At 35.0% G+C, this 19108-nt stretch overlaps 2 protein-coding genes across 4 annotated transcripts; one reads left to right on the top strand and one right to left on the bottom strand.

Moving 5' to 3' along the window:
* The first annotated feature begins 28 nt into the window (after nucleotides 1-28).
* Nucleotides 29-14986, top strand: LOC145582974 (pre-mRNA-splicing factor ATP-dependent RNA helicase DEAH1-like). 3 transcript variants are annotated; one of them, XM_081640053.1, is made up of 28 exons: nucleotides 29-247; nucleotides 390-500; nucleotides 606-736; nucleotides 1436-1618; nucleotides 1739-1807; nucleotides 2074-2160; nucleotides 2321-2354; nucleotides 2468-2522; nucleotides 3710-3769; nucleotides 3903-3974; nucleotides 4617-4683; nucleotides 5607-5689; nucleotides 5818-5888; nucleotides 5981-6038; nucleotides 6129-6186; nucleotides 6272-6340; nucleotides 8005-8073; nucleotides 8179-8268; nucleotides 10368-10454; nucleotides 11036-11151; nucleotides 11239-11305; nucleotides 11553-12593; nucleotides 12915-12977; nucleotides 13160-13283; nucleotides 13384-13484; nucleotides 14205-14273; nucleotides 14365-14437; nucleotides 14587-14986. In XM_081640053.1, the coding sequence occupies exons 2-28, from the start codon at nucleotides 401-403 to the stop codon at nucleotides 14646-14648; spliced, it is 3159 nt and encodes a 1052-aa protein (XP_081496179.1). In that variant the 5' UTR covers nucleotides 29-247; nucleotides 390-400; the 3' UTR covers nucleotides 14649-14986. The 3 variants fall into 3 exon arrangements, with proteins under 3 accessions (XP_081496179.1, XP_081496177.1, XP_081496178.1); XM_081640051.1 differs by lacking the exons at nucleotides 29-247; nucleotides 390-500; nucleotides 606-736; ... (2 more) ...; nucleotides 14365-14437; nucleotides 14587-14986 and adding an exon at nucleotides 1825-1982 and having other exon boundaries at nucleotides 14205-14337; XM_081640052.1 differs by lacking the exons at nucleotides 29-247; nucleotides 390-500; nucleotides 606-736; ... (2 more) ...; nucleotides 14365-14437; nucleotides 14587-14986 and adding an exon at nucleotides 1893-2004 and having other exon boundaries at nucleotides 14205-14337.
* Nucleotides 14987-15585: 599 nt separating this feature from the next.
* Nucleotides 15586-17035, bottom strand: LOC145581946 (uncharacterized). Its single transcript, XM_081638986.1, has 2 exons — nucleotides 16821-17035; nucleotides 15586-16150 (listed from the first exon to the last, which is right to left on the bottom strand). The coding sequence occupies exons 1-2, from the start codon at nucleotides 17023-17025 to the stop codon at nucleotides 15621-15623; spliced, it is 735 nt and encodes a 244-aa protein (XP_081495112.1). The 5' UTR covers nucleotides 17026-17035; the 3' UTR covers nucleotides 15586-15620.
* Nucleotides 17036-19108: the final 2073 nt, after the last annotated feature.

The following is a 19108-nucleotide window of genomic DNA, read 5'->3' as shown; positions in this document are numbered from 1 at the left end:
AAAATCAATTACTCGTAACCTTGTTGTCTCTTCTCAAATTCTGAATTCTCAGTTGTTCGTTCTGACTTCTGAGCTCTTCCTCTTTCTCCGTTTCCCGCTTTCTTCTGGTTTTCCCTCTTCTCTACTACTCTACTTGCTTTCCACTTTCAAACCACTCGATTTTCTAATCATTTTCTTTCATCTTTGATTTCTAATTTCTCCAATCGCCTTTCAAGCTTTCGCTCCTCCATTGAAGCCATCTTCTAGTGTAAGATTAATTTTTTTTAATTACCGAATATCAATTTCAAATTCTAGGGTTTATTTTGTGCAATTTACATTGATGATTTTAATAGAGAAAGAATTTTATTGTGATTTTTTAATTTTTTCAATATTGGGTTTTTCATATGCAGCTTAATCTGAAATGGGTAGTGACGCAAATTTAAAATCATGGGTTTCGGACAAATTAATGACATTTCTAGGCTACTCTCAGCCTACAGTCGTGCAGTATATAATCGGTTTATGTAAGTATAAATTTTTTAGGTTCAATTTCTATTTTTACTGAAATCAAATCATTAAAATTGTTTGTTTTGTGAAAAATTGATGAATTTTGTTTGGGGTTTTTGCAGCAAAGCAGGCTTCTTCCCTGGGAGATGTTGTAAGTAAGCTTGTAGAATTCGGGCTATCATCGTCGACTGAAACCCGTGCTTTCGCTGAAGAGATATATGCTCGTGTTCCCCGTAAAACTTCTGGTGTTAATGTGAGTTTTATGATGAATTTGATTTATCAATTTAGCTGTAGTACTAGTTACTGTAGTATAATTTACAATGCGGAACATAGATTAGGAACCTAAACTTGTGAATTGGTACATTGGATCACTTTTCGGAGTATAATTAACAAAATTAGGTAGCGAATTGTGTACTTGTACTTGTTCCGCAAGCAGACTGAAATTATAATTTTATCATCGAAAAAGTATCCTATAATGTGCCCACACAAGTGATCCATATACTTCAGGACGGTGGAAGGAATTTGATAATTGAGGGATGTTCATGATGCTATTTCTCAGGACATGTTGATAACATTTGAATGTTTTAGACTTTTAGTTGGTGGTGTTGAATTTGATGTGTAATCAATTATTGGGGAAAAAAAAATGCAGAGGAGATTGGTAGGTATATTGGAAAACTAAACAAGATTGTATTTCCCACGAAACTTCTGGAGTTAATGTGAGTTTGCTGTTGAATTTGATGTATCGATTTTAGCTGTAGTACTAGTCAGTGTAGCTTTAACTTACTATGTGGAATATAAATTACAAACCTAAACATATGAATTAGGTAGCGAATTGCGTACTTGTACTTGTTCGGCAAGTAGACCATGAAATTATAAAATCATCGATAAAGCGCAGTAGAGATATAGATAGGTATATTGGAAAACTGAACAAGATTGTATTTTCTTTTATCAGCTTTATCATAAGCAAGAGAGGGAGGCGGCAATGTTGGTTAGGAAACAGAAGACTTATCAGCTTCTAGATGCAGATGATGATGATGATGATATGCCTGTTTCTAATGCTGAGCCAATGAAGAAAGAATCACACAAGAAGCGGTTTAGGAAGAAAACTGACAATCCTGAGGATGAAGATGATGAGGCATAGTGTTTACTTTTTTTTTTACTGATTGATCAGTTTTCATTGTTATGGTAAGCTGCTAGATGATTAATTTATGTATTGACTTGTCATCTTTTTTGTTGACTTTATGCCATACTGCAGGTGACAGTTAGCAGAGAACAAAAAAGACAGGTCAAGAGAAAATATTCCGATGATGATGATGATTCTGAGGTATGCAGCTGCTGATTTGTCTCAATTCATCGGCCTTCCCATCTCCTAGTCTCATAATTCTGAAGTTGTTTCTGTATTAATTTGAGGAAAAATTTGGTTGGGGCATGGAATCTAAATTTGGGGGAGAAGTGATATATATATATTCATCAATGACATGATGTACTTGATCCTCAAAGTATGTTTAATTTCTAAATGAGGTATGTTTAATTTCTAAATGAGGTTGCTTTCTGTTGATATTTTCTTGATTTGTCTATTTCATAATACAGTCAGAAGAAGAAAGAATACGTGACCAAAAAGAGAAGGAAGAATTGGAAAAACATATGAAAGAAAAGGATGCTGCTCGAACTAGGAAGGTAACTTTTCTATGTCAGGAATGCTCAAAGTGGACTAATGGATTCTGTTGCATTAATTTTGGTTTTATTTTTAGTATAATGCTTTTTGCTGTGTTTCTCTGTTCCATTCTTGTTCTTTCCATGCTTTGTGGTTTGGCAATGACACCACTTTTATTTACAGCTAACAGAGACGAAGTTGACGAAGAAGGAGGAAGGTTAGTTACAAAGAGTTACAATTTTGTCTTAAGGGGACTATTCTAAGTTTGAACTTCATTACCATTCTGTTGTTCTATTTACTTTAAAGAAAACTCCATTTTCTGTTTTGCAGAAGAGGCAATTCGGAGATCTAATGCTTTGGAGCAGGATGATATAGATGCACTTAGGTTAGTTTCTTGCTTAATTTATAGTTATATTAGTCTAGCATTTGGCATAATTGCATCTTACTTCAAATTTTGAACTTTTTCCAGAACATGCCATTTTTGATTCATTGCAGGAAAACCTTCCTCTTTGATGTTCTCTAAAATTGAAAGCCTGTTGCTCTGCACCTCATTATTTCTTAATGCCTTTTATTGGTCTCAAATTGCCTCCTCCCTCCTTCTCTTGCTTCCTCCTCTCAAATTTTACAAAGGATACCAAAAAAATCCTTGTTTGAAAATAATAATTAGATGTACATTTGTACATAATTTCTTTGAAAGTTCTTGCTCGTATGAAATATTGGATTTCGTAGAATTATCTTATTTATAAAAGCTGTAGAGTGAAGGCCATTATATTATATGTGCTGAGAAATACTATCGCAAATTAATAATGAATCTTAGTTTGGAACCGTAGTCATCTGAAATCCAGCTTAACCTTAGAGGCTTTGTCATCATTGTGGTGTGAGGATGTTGTTATGCATGATTTAGGTGGAAAGTATTATGCATTCAATTGAGTACAACTGTATCTCTCAATAATTTGTTTGTATTTATGTAGTAGTAACAGATTCGTCATTTGATGAATAGAAAGGTGATATGAATCGTTCCTTAAGGGTTATCTTTATGTCTTTGAATCCGACCTGGCTCTCTTTGTTAAATAGCATTATCAACTTTGGACTTCTGTCGATATTAATACATGTTTTCTACTGGGTTAGTCTTTATCATGCAAAATTGAGTTGAAGAAGTGCTCCCAGTCTCCCATCTTTGATTGTGTTTTGAACTTTGATGAAGCTGTAGATGATTTTTAACTCGATGTTGAATAGGACTAAAATGAGTTTACTCTGCCTGGGAGACACCCTCATTCTGGCCTAATTTGCTTTTGTTGCTATTCTTATTGTGATTACACTTGATTCTTTATGGTCCTACTTTGTCATTAGAAGTCTTATTAATTTCATCAATTTATTGCCATGGCTCTTAGGGTGGTTCTTTTGTGTGCTTTGTAAACCTGACATTGTTTTCATTTGATGAGTGCAAATTCAATCCTGGTCATCATGAGATCCCTTACTGATATAATATGAGTAGGTTTGCAGCTAAAGAATTTCTGTTCCTTGTATGCTGTGCTGATGTTTCTTCGTCTTTGTTTTGCTCATCTGCCACAGAAAGGTTTCAAGACAAGAGTATTTGAAGAAAAGGGAGGAAAAGAAATTAGAGGAGCTCAGGTCTGCAGTAGCACCTTAAGTTATTATTATTATTTTTTTTTTCTAAATCGTTAAATAGGATTGAGCTCTGGTAGTTTGCTAATTCATGTAATTTTCACCTTCTCTATCTGATCTTATGTTTAATGTGATGCAGAGATGAGATAGAAGATGAACAGTACCTATTTGATGGTGTTAAGCTTACTGAAGCAGAGCAACGCGAATTAAGGTGATTCTTTGTCCATGTTTTTAGTGATGCCTTATAAAGTCTCATCATCATCAATTTCATTTGCAAGAGTTGTTTAACCTTTTCTTTTCCTTGTCTTTGTTTCCTATTTCACAATCTGAACAGGACTGTCTTCTTGAGTCACTCCTATGTGTTTCTTTTTTCTGTAATCTTAATATGCTTCTTGCTTTTCTGATTGCATTATTGAAATTGAGCTGTATACTGCAACGTTTGATGTAATTGTTATTGGTGGTTTTCATGTGTCCTAGTAGAGTAATAGGTGGTGTTCATTGTTCATCATATGTTTTTTTTCCCTTCAAATTTATTTTATAATATTTTTATTTTCATGAAAATTCATGTGTTTTTATTAGGCTTCTTTTAATTCTTTTTTCATTTTGATGCTGCTGGCGATTTGAATCCTTTCATGTGGCGGTTTTATTTACGGCATGGATACCATTTATAGTTTTAAGATTTACTTGGAGACATGCAACAGCTAACTATATAAGTTTCCGCATCTTCTAGGGCCTTAAAAGTTTCTTGAGTTGCGATCTGGTTACGTTTTGTTCAATTGTTTCAATGTGTGTCTTGATTAAATAATTTTGTTTTTAAAATTTATAGCTGTGAATGACATCCATATTATCATAGGTACAAGAAGGAAATATATGAGCTTGTCTCCAAAAGGAGAGGAGAAGATGCTAGTGAGATAAACGAGGTGATTTGTCTCTGTTGTTTTTTTATATCTTGTGATTGCTGCTTTTAAAAACCCTTCCCCCTTTTCTTTTCTGTTATTTTATTTTATTTACAATTATTATCATTTTGTCCCCTTCCCCCCCCCCCCAATTTTTTTTTTTTTTTTTTTTTTTATGTAGTTGTAGTTGAGGTTCTGGTCCGACTTTCATAGGTTGCTGTGTTGTGTTGTGTATTTTGTTTCTTGCTACTGCAGCAATTCATGAACCCAGGATACTGTTTAAAATAAGATGGAAGGGTTGGATAGTTACATTATATGATGAGAATTTTGGCTTGCCAGCCAGTTCTTACAAAGTTATAACCAATTGTTTTGTTGTAAAAAATATTTATGTAGGGAGTCAATAAAATGCGTGACAAATAGAAGTCTAAAAATCAATACCTTTAGTAAGGTGTACTCGTCCTTTCTGCTCCTGAATGCATCTTACTGTATCCGATCTTATTTCCTTGTTATATTGGACAGTTATATGGCCACTGCATGTATTCCATCAAAAATATTTTGTTTGTTTGGATGTTTTTCATTTTTTTTTATTTTTTTTATTTTTATTATTACAGGTCAGATTCATCATTACCTTCAACCATTTTTCCCACAAGCATGTTTATTAGTCCTACGCTAGGTTTGAATTTACTTGTGTATAGTAAAATCCCAAGTAAAAGCTGTTATACAAGCTTCATGAATTTTGAAAGTCAGAAGACAAGTAATTTTAAACTCTGTTTATCAATTCTTTAAACGTACTATATCTACTAACGAAGTCAGTGGAAGCTCAAATTATTTTTCATTTTAAAACATGGATTTCAAATTGTGTTAAGAGTACCCTTGGTTCTCATATAAATTGCTGTCTGTGGGATTTCTGATAGTTTGGTGTACATGTATTTGCTTCTGAATTGCAGTATAGAATGCCAGATGCATATGATGATGTTGACGGTGGAGTGAACCAAGAGAAAAGATTTTCTGTAGCTTTAAATCGTTACAGGTGTGCCAATTTATCTGCATAGTTTATATAATTTCATTTATATATATATACACGGAGTGGGTTTAAAGTCATCAACACATGGTTGTCAGTCTAATTATATTTTCTGCCTCTTTATATTTGTTCATTAGGGATGGTGGTGAATCTGGGGGTAAGATGAACCCATTTGCTGAACAAGAAGCTTGGGAGGATCACCAGATTGGTATATTTATATAACAAGAAGTTTTGAAGCATATTTTCATATACTTTATTTTTATTGTCTTTTCCTCTCTAAACTGAAGCCCTTTCTTTCAGGAAAAGCAACCCTCAAATTTGGTTCCAAAGATAAACGGCAGAATGCTGAAAGCTATGAGTGAGACTTGTTTTCTAGTTGGTTATATCTGGCTTTATTGCTGATGTCTATGTTTAATTTACCACTTTTATCTGTTTACTTTTAATTCAGATATGTCTTTGAAGATCAAATCGACTTCATAAAGGCCTCTGTAATGGATGGGGACAAGGTAGAATAGATTATGTAATAATTAAGCTCTTATCTGCTAGTCACTTGGGCTCATATATGCTTATAATTGTTGTTCTTTTTTGCAGTTTGAAAATGAGATGCTTACTGAGTCAGAGGAAGAGTCCAAAGCAAAGACCGCTTTGGAGAAGCTTCAGGTTTGTAATCCGTACTGATATTTTGGCTGAGACTTGTAGTTCAACCTTCACTGTCAAAAAAAAGAAAAGAAAAAAGTAGCTAAAAAATATATTTTATGTTGTATTTGAATGAGATGATTATAATTGAGTAATTGACTGGCGTCCTGAATTCTTACTTATAAACAATGGAATCAGAGACTTATAAATGAATGAGTTTGAAGTAGGTAATGATGCAGACTGAGTGACTTCTAACTTTGATATATAATTGATGTGTGTATGCCTCTTTTACTATGATCAGTTGTGAAATTACCTTATTTTACTTGTATTAATCAATTGTGCAATTAGACCCCACACTAATTTCCCTGCAAAATTCTCCATGAAAAAGAAAATATGGGCAGCCATTTAGGCATAATCTCATTTTCTTTTTCCTCTTTGATAGTATGCTGTCTTGTTGTTGTTGCTGTGTTGTTGCTGTTGTCTCGTATTGCTGACTGTTGTGGCAATGAAAGAATGGCCACATATGGGTGTACAAACTTCTGTCTATCCTTATGTTGTATATTGCCTAATTAATTGCCACAAGTATGATTAGGGGTTAGCGTAGCAGGGTACACTGTAAAAATCTCAGGACCCGGAACCGGAACCTGTTGCAACAGGTTCTTAAAAATAGGAACCGAAACCGAAACCTGTTCAACAGGTTCCTAAAAATTGGGAACCGGAACTGGAATCTGCAGGTTCTGGTTTCAGAACAGGGTACTCTGTCTTTCAAAATAAGCTTAATAGTTATTTGATTGTCTAGAATATTTAATACCAAATTACAAATACTTATATTAATACCATTAAGTAAACCATTAAGAGTATGATGAAAAATGAATAAAAGGAGTGAGAGAGGTAGGAGACGGATTTTATACAATTTTAATATAGGGCTTTTATACTTGGGCTTAAATAATAGGTTCCGGTTTCATGTATCCTATAGGGAACTATACTAATAGGGTACCCTATAGATTCCGAGTCCAAAATTTTATTACCCGAAACCCGAACTTGTTTCAACGGGTTCCCATTTTTATTACCTGGAACCGGAATCTGATCTACAAGTTCCGATTTTGGAACCTGTGGTTCCGAGCAGGTTCTGGTTCCAGATGAGCGTACCCTGAATTTTTGCTCACCCCTAAGTATGATCTACGAATGTTGTACGTCTTCTTTTTATTATTCTCATTGTGTTTATTAATCATTGGATTAAATCAGTTTAAAGTAGCTTAAACTTTTGATGTCTACTTCCCGAGCTATGATATTTATGTTTGTGGTTTTGCATTATGCAATGCAATTCTATCTTCTTTAGTTTATTTTATTTGCTGAATCTGGATGTTAATGTCTACATTCCCCTTTTAGCTGTTGAAGAAGTCACTGTTTTTGACATAATTTTGTTATTTAACAAATTTAGTATGTTTCCTTGTTTTCCTGAGTTTTTCCAAAGTGTAAGAACTTGTATTAATATAGTTCTGTGACTATTCATTGTCCTATGACTTGTCAATTTTGCTTTCGACGGTATTCAGCCTTTATGGAGTTGCTGGTTTTTTTTTTTATTATTATTATTATTTTTTTATTATTATAATTAGTGTTAATGTTTTCTTTGATCAATAATTTATTGTCTTTTTTCCTTTGCTGATTTCTATTTTGTCGGTGCTTAGGAGGACCGGAAGACCTTGCCAGTCTATCCATATCGTGAACAGTTACTTGATGCTGTCCGAGATCATCAGGTATTTCAAACGTCTGATTAAATGCTATGTACATCACACTTAATGTGCTGTCACTGCTATGTGATGTTGTGGGTTATGACCTGTCCCCCCTGTTTGTCTTGTTAGGTCCTTATAATTGTGGGAGAGACTGGTTCAGGAAAGACAACTCAGATACCCCAGTACCTCCATGAAGGTGGATATACAAAAGTTGGAATGGTAGGTATTCTGTGCTAACTATATGTAATATCAGAACAAATCTTATGTCTACTCGTTTTTTAAGTATATGTTCTCATATCGTAGTTGTTCTTGTTCTGGATTCAATTGTTGTATTAAAATTTTCTCTCTCATTTTTTCTTTCCCTGAAAAATTTAGATTCTTTTTATCGACGTAAATTCTGTCTGTAAACTGTGACATTAAATTTCTTGTGAAGATGTTGTAATGTTTCTCTCTCTTTTTTCTTTTTTTTTTTTTTTTTTTTTTTTTTGTGTGTGTGTGTGTGTGTGTGTGGACTTGCTTCCCACTGCATGTATCAATAAGAACCTTGGTATTACAATAAGCTAATGTGAAGTGCTTATGAAGCTTTTCTTTTTTCCTTGCTTAACCGCTTTTGTGTTGAATGAATTCTTAGCAATATGCTTATAGAAGCTGATATGCCTATGTGCATGATTTTGTATTGTTGGGCATATTCAAGAATGATTAATCCTATTTCCCCGTTTTGCCTTAATCATTTCACCCTAAACAAGAAACTGGTATTCTGTCCTTCACTCCTCCTTCCCTACTCTCACTGTTTTGGATTCCCAAGTCCTCAACCCGTAACAGATCTTGAGAAGTCATCCACCACTAGTACTCACTTCAACACCAATTCCACTGCAACTTCCAATCCTCACAATTCCCGACCACTTGTCACCTGTAAGGCTGTAACCCTGTTAGATCATCCCAACCAGCAATTGTCTACAATTACCTCTCTTTCCTCAGTCTACCTCTTTCATCCTCAGAATCATCCATCTCTAAGACCCAATTGTCACCTGTAAGGCTGTAACCCTGTTAGATCATCCCAACCAGCAATTGTCTACAATTACCTCTCTTTCCTCAGTCTACCTCTTTCATCCTCAGAATCATCCATCTCTAAGACCCAGCTATCAGCCTATCACCACTTTTACTATCCATGGTCACTACTTTCTTCTAGAAATTACCGTCACTACCAACTTCTGCCAGCCCCACCAACCAGAACCTTCCTTTCCTGACTATTGTGGTTCTGTCAATGGAGGTTGGGTCCAACTATATCCTAGTCGACTTTGGTATCGAACTTTGGCTGTTGTAGGAAAGAGGCGAGGGGATGTTTGAAGTTTCTTTTACGTAAACCAAACAAATGAAACGATTTGCTTGGTAAATAATTTGATTTATGTCCGCCCCCTCTCACGCCAAACAAATATTCAAGTTCCTGGCTCGATTCTCTACCCTCTCTCTAGTGTGAACCAAATGGTCACTGAATGTTTTTAATTTTTTTTTGAGGTGGACTAGACTCATAATTAATTTAAATGAAAATAGCAGCTGTTAGTACTTGACTACCCTACTACAAGGAAATGACTTCTATATGCACAGTTGTGTAGATGCCTGTAAGTTGACTTGTGTTGGTTTATGAAAGTTCATGAGTACTTGCTTTTCTGTTGAGATACTCTCCGTGGGTTATGTGGTTTGTGTAGTGAGAGTGCCTAGTTATCAAGAGTTCATTGTATCTTCTTTAGAAGCTTACTGCATCAGAAATTTTCAATGCATTTGTTCATGTGTCTGTTCTGGATATGCCTCATAGTTGCTACTTCTATGATTTATGATATTTGTCAAGCACTGGCTAAAGCTCTGACTTCTGACACTTGTAGGAGTCCAAAATAGATTCTTGATTGCTACATTTAAAGTTACCTCCAAGCCAATTATTCCGTTGTAATTCTAGATCAATCATGTTGGATATGACTACTATTGTAAACCTAAGAATGTGTTCTCACCTTTTTTTTTTAAATTTTTAACTTTTGCCTGGAATATACATTTTTGGAAAAATAATTTTGGATAAGTTCATATAAGTTACGTTCAGGATAAAGTTCACATGAGTGAATTATAGGTGAAGTAAACGCAAATACACCCTAATAGGTTCTGGTTTGGGGAAAATAAAAAGAAGCTTTTGTCTGTACATTATTTAAAATCCACCCTTTTGACGATGGTTTGAGTTTTAATAATACTATCATGAGTATAATTAGTTGGATGCATTTAGATGTTGTCATAAGTTCCTAAAAAATCAAAACTTTGCTTTTCCTGTGATGCAGATTGGATGTACTCAGCCAAGGAGAGTTGCTGCCATGAGTGTTGCTGCTCGTGTTTCCCAAGAAATGGGTGTGAAACTTGGGCATGAGGTAAGCTTTGTTAATTGGTTGCCGATTTATATTACATGTTGATATTGTACCTTGAAGGTCTTGGATATTTTTAGAGGATGGAGGGACGCCTTACATGAAATTCTAAGTACTGATATAAGGTGGTGAAATGTTAGACATTAGGGTGGTGAAATGTGCAACTAATTTTTCACAAACAAATTGCCATCTTTGCAGAAATTTATTCTTGCAATTGTGGAATTTTGTAATTATTTGACTTTGTGATGTTAGATATATTATCTAAGAATGTAAAGTAATGGTGAATCATACATTTATACAGTTGTCATTACATGTGTTCTCCTATGAAAAATTTCCTGACCATATTTAAAACTGGAATCACAGCACTGATCATACTTAAATAAGTTCATCTTTAGTACTACAGGGAATGTATGTTGTGTTATTATGTCTATGCTTTCATGGCAGTAATTCAGTTATTCAGTGGCTTAGCGGTTGTGATCTTCATGATAAATATTAAATAGTCATGTTACTAGCGAATGCTGTAGTTATTAGTATGATATGCTATTATGCTGTGCCCTAAGATTGTACAACTTTGTTTTCACGCGCAGGTGGGTTATTCCATACGATTTGAAGATTGCACATCTGAGAAGACAATTCTTAAGTATATGACAGATGGTATGCTTCTTCGTGAATTTCTTGGTGAGCCTGACCTTGCTAGCTACAGGTGACTTGCCAGTTCCAGACTTGTTTAACTCTATACTTCTATCCAAGTTATATGCCTCGACATCTTCTGATTTGTTATTTTCTCCAGTGTTATCATGGTGGATGAGGCACATGAGAGGACACTTTCTACCGACATATTATTCGGATTGGTCAAGGTAGGTGCAATCTCTCGTTAATCCAATCCCAGATGTTTCTCTTAAATTAAGTGACAATGACCTGCCTGGTAAATGATGGGGTTGTAGTTCTTTGTAAAGAGTCCAACTGTCTTATCTTAGCTAGTCAAGAGGGAAATCTTTGGATGTTTAGCACTATGTGTTTTTCTGGCAGTGAATTTTGTTTGTTTCTGTGATTATTCCCAATTTGTCTTGCTATATTACTCAGAAAAGTGCTCCCGTGTAATAGGATGTTGCTCGCTTTCGGCCAGATTTGAAGTTACTCATCTCAAGTGCAACTCTTGATGCCGAGAAGTTTAGTGACTATTTTGATTCTGCACCAATATTCAAAATTCCAGGGAGGCGTTACCCTGTTGAAATACACTATACAAAGGCACCCGAAGCTGATTATTTGGATGCAGCCATTGTTACTGCGTTGCAAATACATGTCACGGAATCACCTGGTGATATTCTTATATTTTTGACTGGACAAGAAGAAATTGAAGCAGCAGAGGAAATACTTAAGCATCGGACTAGGGGCCTTGGCACAAAGATTTCTGAACTTATTATATGCCCCATTTATGCCAACCTTCCAACAGATCTGCAGGCAAAGATATTTGAACCAACTCCTGAAGGGGCACGTAAGGTTGTGTTGGCCACAAATATTGCAGAGACTTCTCTGACAATTGATGGGATTAAATATGTTATAGATCCAGGATTCGTCAAGATGAAGTCGTATAATCCACGAACGGGAATGGAGTCATTGCTGGTGACACCCATCTCCAAGGCATCGGCAAATCAACGTGCAGGTCGATCTGGACGAACAGGGCCGGGAAAGTGCTATAGATTATACACTGCTTACAATTACTACCAAGACTTAGAGGATAATACTGTCCCTGAAGTTCAGCGAACAAATCTTGCAAATGTTGTGCTTTCCCTTAAAAGTCTTGGAATTCATGACTTGTTGAATTTTGATTTCATGGACCCACCGCCGTCTGAAGCATTATTGAAAGCTCTTGAGTTGCTCTATGCACTTGGTGCCCTAAATAAGCTAGGTGAGCTGACTAAAGTTGGTAGAAGAATGGCGGAATTTCCCCTTGATCCCATGTTGTCAAAGATGATTGTTGCTTCTGAGAAACATAAATGTTCAGAGGAGATCATTACCATTGCAGCAATGCTTTCTATTGGGAACTCAATATTTTACCGCCCCAAGGACAAACAAGTCCATGCAGACACTGCAAGGATGAGATTCCATGAGGGGAATGTGGGAGACCATATTGCACTGCTCAAGGTATTAGAACTTCTTTATGTTTAAATTGTTTTTTCTAAAATTAGAAAAGGAGAGAGCACACTGGTTTGGTAAAAGGCATTCATATTATTCTTTGACACTTTTTCTTGGAGAGGGTTATATTTTCTCTAATGCTAGTGCATTAGACACAGTAGTGTCTAAGAACTCCTTCCTTCTCTTTCAAATATGATATGCTTGGATTTATGCCGAGCTTGATTATTGTGGAGCTCAATTTTTATTTCTGTGAATGTTTTACTGAATTTTCTGCTATCTCTGTATAATATTTGTTGCCTTTTGTGCTAAATTTTTGTCCTCTTTTCCTAGATATACAATGACTGGAAAGCATGCGATTATGGAAGCATGTGGTGCTTTGAGAATTATGTTCAGGTATAGTTACAACCTTTTATTTTCATTTTCATTTGATCTAGTAAGGAATAGTTCTAACTGCTCTACTTAAAGATTTGTAGCATTACTTTTTCTATAGTATGGTGCCTATGTTAGTGCTGTCTATTGTAGTTATATGATTCATGCTCTCCAGTAAATATTAATTTCAGGATCCTTTTGTTTAGGTCAGGAGTATGAAAAGAGCAAGGGATATTAGAGATCAACTTGAGGGACTCCTGGAAAGGGTCGAAATTGAAGCCACGACGAGTCTAAATGATTTGGAAGCTATAAAAAAGTCTATCACTGCAGGTTCTTATACAAAACCCTTTATTCAGATTTTTGATAACATATGCTACCTGTGACACTGTAAGATAAAGTGGTAACTGCAATTTTACATTAACTGCTTCAGGTTTCTTTCCTCATACGGGAAGGTTACAGAAAAATGGATCTTATAGGACAATCAAGCATCCTCAAACTGTGTACCTTCATCCCAGTTCAGGTTTAGCACAGGTAAGCTGAGTTAAGTTTTCAGTTGCTTGGATTCTGTTATTAACACCAAAGCAAAATCTATCAGATGCATTTTCAATTTTCATGTAATATTCTGTATGTCATGCATTTATCTAAGTTTGTCGTTTTGGGGTTGGGTATTTACATGCATTTTTAGTAATGCCTAATACTGCAAAATATATGCTTTCTGCTTGTGTGTGTGTGTGTATTTTTTTTTTTCTGTTGCATTCCCTGTTCACCTCCCTGCCTTGTGCTCCGAGCCTCCGACTCCTTGGTAACCTAAGTTTGTTACTCCCTCCGTTCCCTAATGTTTTTTACGTTTGGAATTATGCGCGGTTATTAAGAAATTGTGTAAAGTTGAGGTATATTAAAATATTTCAATGATTGAAAGTACAATTTTATTGAAAAATACAATGTTGAGCATGTGGGGTGAAGAAATTAGAGGAGAGAGGAGAGAGAAAGTAATAATAAGTGTTGAAATACTATTAAAATAGTACAAAAAGTACAATAGCACATGGAAAAGTAAGGACTTTTGAGTAAAAAAATTGTAAAACAAGGGTAATTTTGTCCAAAATTTATGACCAAAATAGGAAAGATACTAAATGTAAAGAATAAAAAGGAACACCCTAAATGGAAACGTAAAAAACATTTAGGAACGGTGGGAGTAATATATAGGTTTTTTTATATTGTTTGGAACTGAACAATTGTTTTCTTTACGAGCAGATGGAGCCACAACCAAGATGGGTTGTATACCACGAACTGGTTCTGACAACGAAGGAGTATATGAGACAGGTAACCTTTCATCCTTCTTCCTTCTGCTCCCATTTGACTATTTGAGTATTACATTTTGGATGGGCATAAATATTCTTGATTCTAATTGCAGGTAACTGAGCTAAAACCGGATTGGCTGATTGAGATCGCCCCTCATTATTACCAGATGAAGGATGTTGAAGATGGTATATGCTCTCAATCACCCTCTTCATTTTTTCATACCTCCTGAATTTTTTTTCATCGATACTGTTTGATACTTTCTATGTTTCAATTAGATCTTGCTTCTGAAGTTGATAGAATGAGCTGCTAATCTGATTTTTTTATCTCTTCACAGCTAGCACAAAGAAAATGCCAAAGGGTAAGGGTCATTCGGCTGCTACTCAGGGGAAGTCTTGAAGAGATAGTAAAGTTTAGAGTATTTTTGCTAGGAGAATTAACCGGGTTCGTTTGGTCCCTCTTAGTTAGAAATCCTATGTTTCATGTCCGATTCTTTACAGCGTAGATTTGTACTGTAAAAAAAATGTATATATAACCTCCACAATTCCGCAGACTAGTGTTGTTGAGGTCAAGCCCAATTTTGTAATTTTTTTCAACATCACTTATTTTCAACTTTCATAAATTATGTAGATTAGTGTAATCATAAATGAGCCGTAACATACTAACATACGTAGGTGTAAACCCTTTAGAAACAAATTTTAATCGTTGTAATCAATGTACTTTGTATTTGAGTTTAAGGGGTTTCAGAACTTGCATGTTTCCTTGTAAACAGTTTGTTTATCTTTCGTTTTTTACAAGCCACATTGTTTTCTCTGTGTAAGATGTGGTGAAATTTAGAGTTTTAGACGATTAATTGGTATGTATAAAGATCGACCAAAAAGTGGATCGGAATAATATACAGGTATAAAAAATAATCCAGAAGGAATGTGATTTTATTATTAGTACATAATACAAGAGCTAGCTATTTCAAAACTAAGCTTGGGTACATATGTATTGCCCTCACAAGCTCTACTTTCGACTTTCTTAAAAATTACCATACATATTTTTACCTTGTACATGTAGTCACCGTGATTGGTGGCAACAACCCCGTTTCTGCCCTTTTCGCCGCCATTGCTAACTGCTGCCGGTGGCTCTTTTTAACTTACAAAAGTCTATTAACCAAAGACAAGTAAAAACTTATACAAGTAAATTTTTACATGCAACACTGATTGTAAATTGTAATCTAGATAACATTTTTCACACATACATAAATTTCATGCTATAATAACATAAACATAATTAGGAAAGGCATTCCTCCAAAAATGGAAAAAACACTAACTACAAATCCTCGTCTTCCCTCCACCTACAACCATTGCAACATAAACTTGTAATTTAGAGCTCATCGTCGTCATCATCGTTATCAGCAATATTACGAGTCGAGGTCATATCTTGAGCAATCTCCTTAGCATTACGCAAAGTATCACCAGCCTTCTTCTTAGCAGCATCATACCCTTCCTTGGCCTTCTCCTTCATCCAACTCGAATGCTCCTCCGCGGCTTCCTTCGCATCTTGGGCCTTCTCCTTGGCATCTTGAGCCTTTCGAGCCGTTGCCTCCTTTGCCTCATCAACCTTCTGGCCCATTGTCTCCTTAGCCTCTTGAGCTTTACGACCTACTGTTTCCGATTGTTGTTGGACTTGGTCTTTGACATTTGAGGCCTTGTTAGAGGCCTCGTTGGCGTATTGCTGAGCCTTATCCTTCACCACTTCGGCCTGCTCAGTGGCTGCATCTTTCGACGATGCAGCCTTGTTCGCGGCATCTCTAGTAGCTTCGGATGTTTTATCTTTAGCTTGTCGTGCCTTTTCGTTTGCTTTGTCGGAGGCTTCATTTGCTTTTTCATATGTCTTCTCTTTGGCTTCGTTTGCTGTCCACATCATAAAATTATAATCTTGCACTTTACTCAATCAATATTGCACATTTGTACTTCATTTAGTATCATTCTATTGTTAAAAATCTTTATAAGCTTGATTTATGATCTATGTTATGGAATATGACCAATTGATTTAGTACAAATTAACAAGATTTAAAGTTTAAACATCTAAGCAAAACAATCTATTAAGAAATAACTAATTCGGTGTACAAAGTATCATTGTTGTGAATAGTTGTTGTCGTATTGTTCCAATCCCTCGTAATTATAATATGCATATAACATGAATTTATATAGTTGGGTTTTACCTGTAATTTCCTTCCAACTAATTTAAGTGACAACATATTAATAGATATCATAAATGATTATTCCATATTACCATCATAATTTTCTATAACTATTCAAAGAATCCATAACACAAGGGAACAAAAAGCCGCCATAACACAATAGCATGAATGCATGCTTAATCCTAACACAATTTTTTATTCAACTATTCAAGCATGATTGTACTAGGGTATGTTACGTTGTGCACTTAACACTTTCAATAAAGGTGTTGTTCCGTACACCCTTAAGAGTTAGGGTTGATTACGTGGATATTAACTAGTTCGAATCTTGTCTACAACATTAATTACCTACAGTAAAAAAAAATTGTCTTGATGATTATTACCTGCATCACCAACATTTTGTTGCTTTAATCCAAGCCCCTCTTGGATCTTCTCCTTAGCCCACCCCGTCCACGATTCACCGCCTTCTTTAATCTCCTCCTCGGGGGCTTCGTGTGCGTGTGACACGGTGACTTTGTCCGCCACCACCACAGCCACCACAATCACCAACAACATCAACTTCATCTCGGAGCGTCGTCGTGCCATCATTAGCTAATCACGTATGTAACGCCAAATAATTAAATTATCAACTACTATAATTGATTAGTACGAAGTAGTAATCCTTATTTATTTGGATACAAAGTTGTGAACATGTAAGAATAGTTTTGGAATATATATAAATGTAAATTGAAGTTGAAGATGATTGAAGAATAATATAGAAGGGGATGAAATTAGGTACTTTTAAATTTAGAATGTGGTGGAGCGAGGGAAAGGTTCTAAATTACACGTGTGGTAACGGGTGTTAGTTTCATTTTCCAAGTGTTGAGAAGAGAGTGTTGCATGTATTTCTCATTTTGTGTTCAATTTGCCACCTATCTTTTCCTTTCTTGTGGGTGAAACTCTGACCGCCTAATCCTGCCTTTTTCAAAACGTTTTCCAATTACTTTATACTTCCTCCGCTTTTAAATACTTATTTTATTTCTGCGTGTATAGAGTTTTAAGATCAAAGAAATTGGAGAAAATAATAAAATATGGATATAGTGAGATAGGTGGAAGAATAAAAAATTGTAAAAAAAAAGTAGTGAAGAAAATTGGAGGAGAGAACATGAAATTAATAAAATATAATTAATGGTGGGTCCACTAGGTGAGAGAAATTAATTAAATATTGTAAGAACTTTCCAAATAAGGAAATGGAACAAGTATTTAAAAACGGCTGGAAAAGAAAAATGGAACAAGTATTTAAAAACGGGGGGAGTAAGCACAAAACTCGGTCAGAGGAAAGTGTGTAAATAGTGCTAAAGTCAAAACGTGTCAATTAAAAAAAACGGAGGTAATATATTTTTTTTTACACGGAAAGAGGGGTGCCACTCCTATCACAAAAGAGGAGTGAGGATCGAACCTAGATCACTTCTGATGGAGATGGAGGGACAAACCGTCCCTCAACTCCATGATCCTCAAAACTAAAGCCCCATAATTGTTACATAATGTGAAACAAAGATAACTTAGTAACACATATTGGCTATTTAAAGCTTAAAAATATATGTTATACGTAATATTAAATATTTTATATTTCATAAATAATACTTAATTGTTCCTATAATGTGAAACAAGGATAACTTAGTAACACATTTTGACTATTTGAAGCTTGTATTATCTAACCTTAGGGATAATTTATTTTAAATTACACGTTAGAAACAAATGTTGCCACATAAAATGTAGCCAAGTACTTCTCCCATTCAACGATAGTTGACGTATTTCTTTTTAACATATTTTCAATGCATTAATTGATCATAAATTACTCTAATTATTCATAAATAAAGATAAAGATTATAAATAGTTGATATTTTGAAATATATGTTTAGTGAATTATTACAAGGTATTATATGACTATATTTTTTGTTATCCATAAATCACATTTCACAAAAGATGCATAAAGTAAACATTTTAATAATGTTAAAAGTCAGAATATATCAGCTTATCTGAACTGAAAGAAGTAGGTATAAACATTGCAAGTGTTGTTGTCCAAAGAAAAGGTCGATATTGGTCTTAATTAGGTGTTGTGGTCTAAAGGCAAAGTGCCGGTGTTGGAGGTTTTTTTTTTCGGCTGCTTTATGTGAACTTTAATGGTGACTGAAGTGTTCAATTGTTTATTTAGTTTAATTAGGAATAGAGGAGTTTTTTTATCAAAAAATTAAGGCTAATAATTAAAGGATGACACATGATCTATATAACAAGTTAAAGAAAGGTTAAAATTGGTTATTAGGGTTAGTTAGGAGAAGAAACCCCCAAAAGGTCGGATAATATGATCGAGTTAAATAAAATGATGAACAAAGCCAATACAAACAGCCAGTCAGACCAGCTGAAAGAAACAACCAACAATCAACAACCAACATCCAACATCCGATTGACAAAAAAGATCTTTGTTCCCTTGCACATATCAATGTTCTAACATTATTAATTGTATAGTTTGCCAAATATAAGAGACATAATATTAAAATACTAGCCTTTGGAGTTGAGGCGGTGGTCCCCAAAGAAGTAGACGTTTGTCTCGCTTTCGAGTTCAGCACTACGACCTTAAGCGTAATAGTATTTTGACAAAAATAAGAATGTAATACTTGATCAAAAGCCACAT

Source organism: Chenopodium album, chromosome 15 (assembly GCF_948465745.1).
Source record: "Chenopodium album chromosome 15, dcCheAlbu1.1, whole genome shotgun sequence".
NCBI lineage: Eukaryota > Viridiplantae > Streptophyta > Magnoliopsida > Caryophyllales > Amaranthaceae > Chenopodium > Chenopodium album.
Note: the sequence above shows the minus strand (reverse complement) of the source record. Positions and strands in the feature narration are given on the sequence as shown.

Bases quoted from the DNA above. Each gene is read 5' to 3' on its own strand.
- LOC145582974 (XM_081640053.1), top strand. From the start codon at position 401: ATGGGTAGTGACGCAAATTTAAAATCATGGGTTTCGGACAAATTAATG. The intron at 12,978-13,159 runs GTATAGTTACAA...CCTTTTGTTTAG, and splicing joins GCTTTGAGAATTATGTTCAG to GTCAGGAGTATGAAAAGAGC. The intron at 14,438-14,586 runs GTATATGCTCTC...ATCTCTTCACAG, and splicing joins GATGAAGGATGTTGAAGATG to CTAGCACAAAGAAAATGCCA.
- LOC145581946 (XM_081638986.1), bottom strand. From the start codon at position 17,025: ATGATGGCACGACGACGCTCCGAGATGAAGTTGATGTTGTTGGTGATT. The intron at 16,151-16,820 runs GTAATAATCATC...TGATGTGGACAG, and splicing joins ACAAAATGTTGGTGATGCAG to CAAACGAAGCCAAAGAGAAG.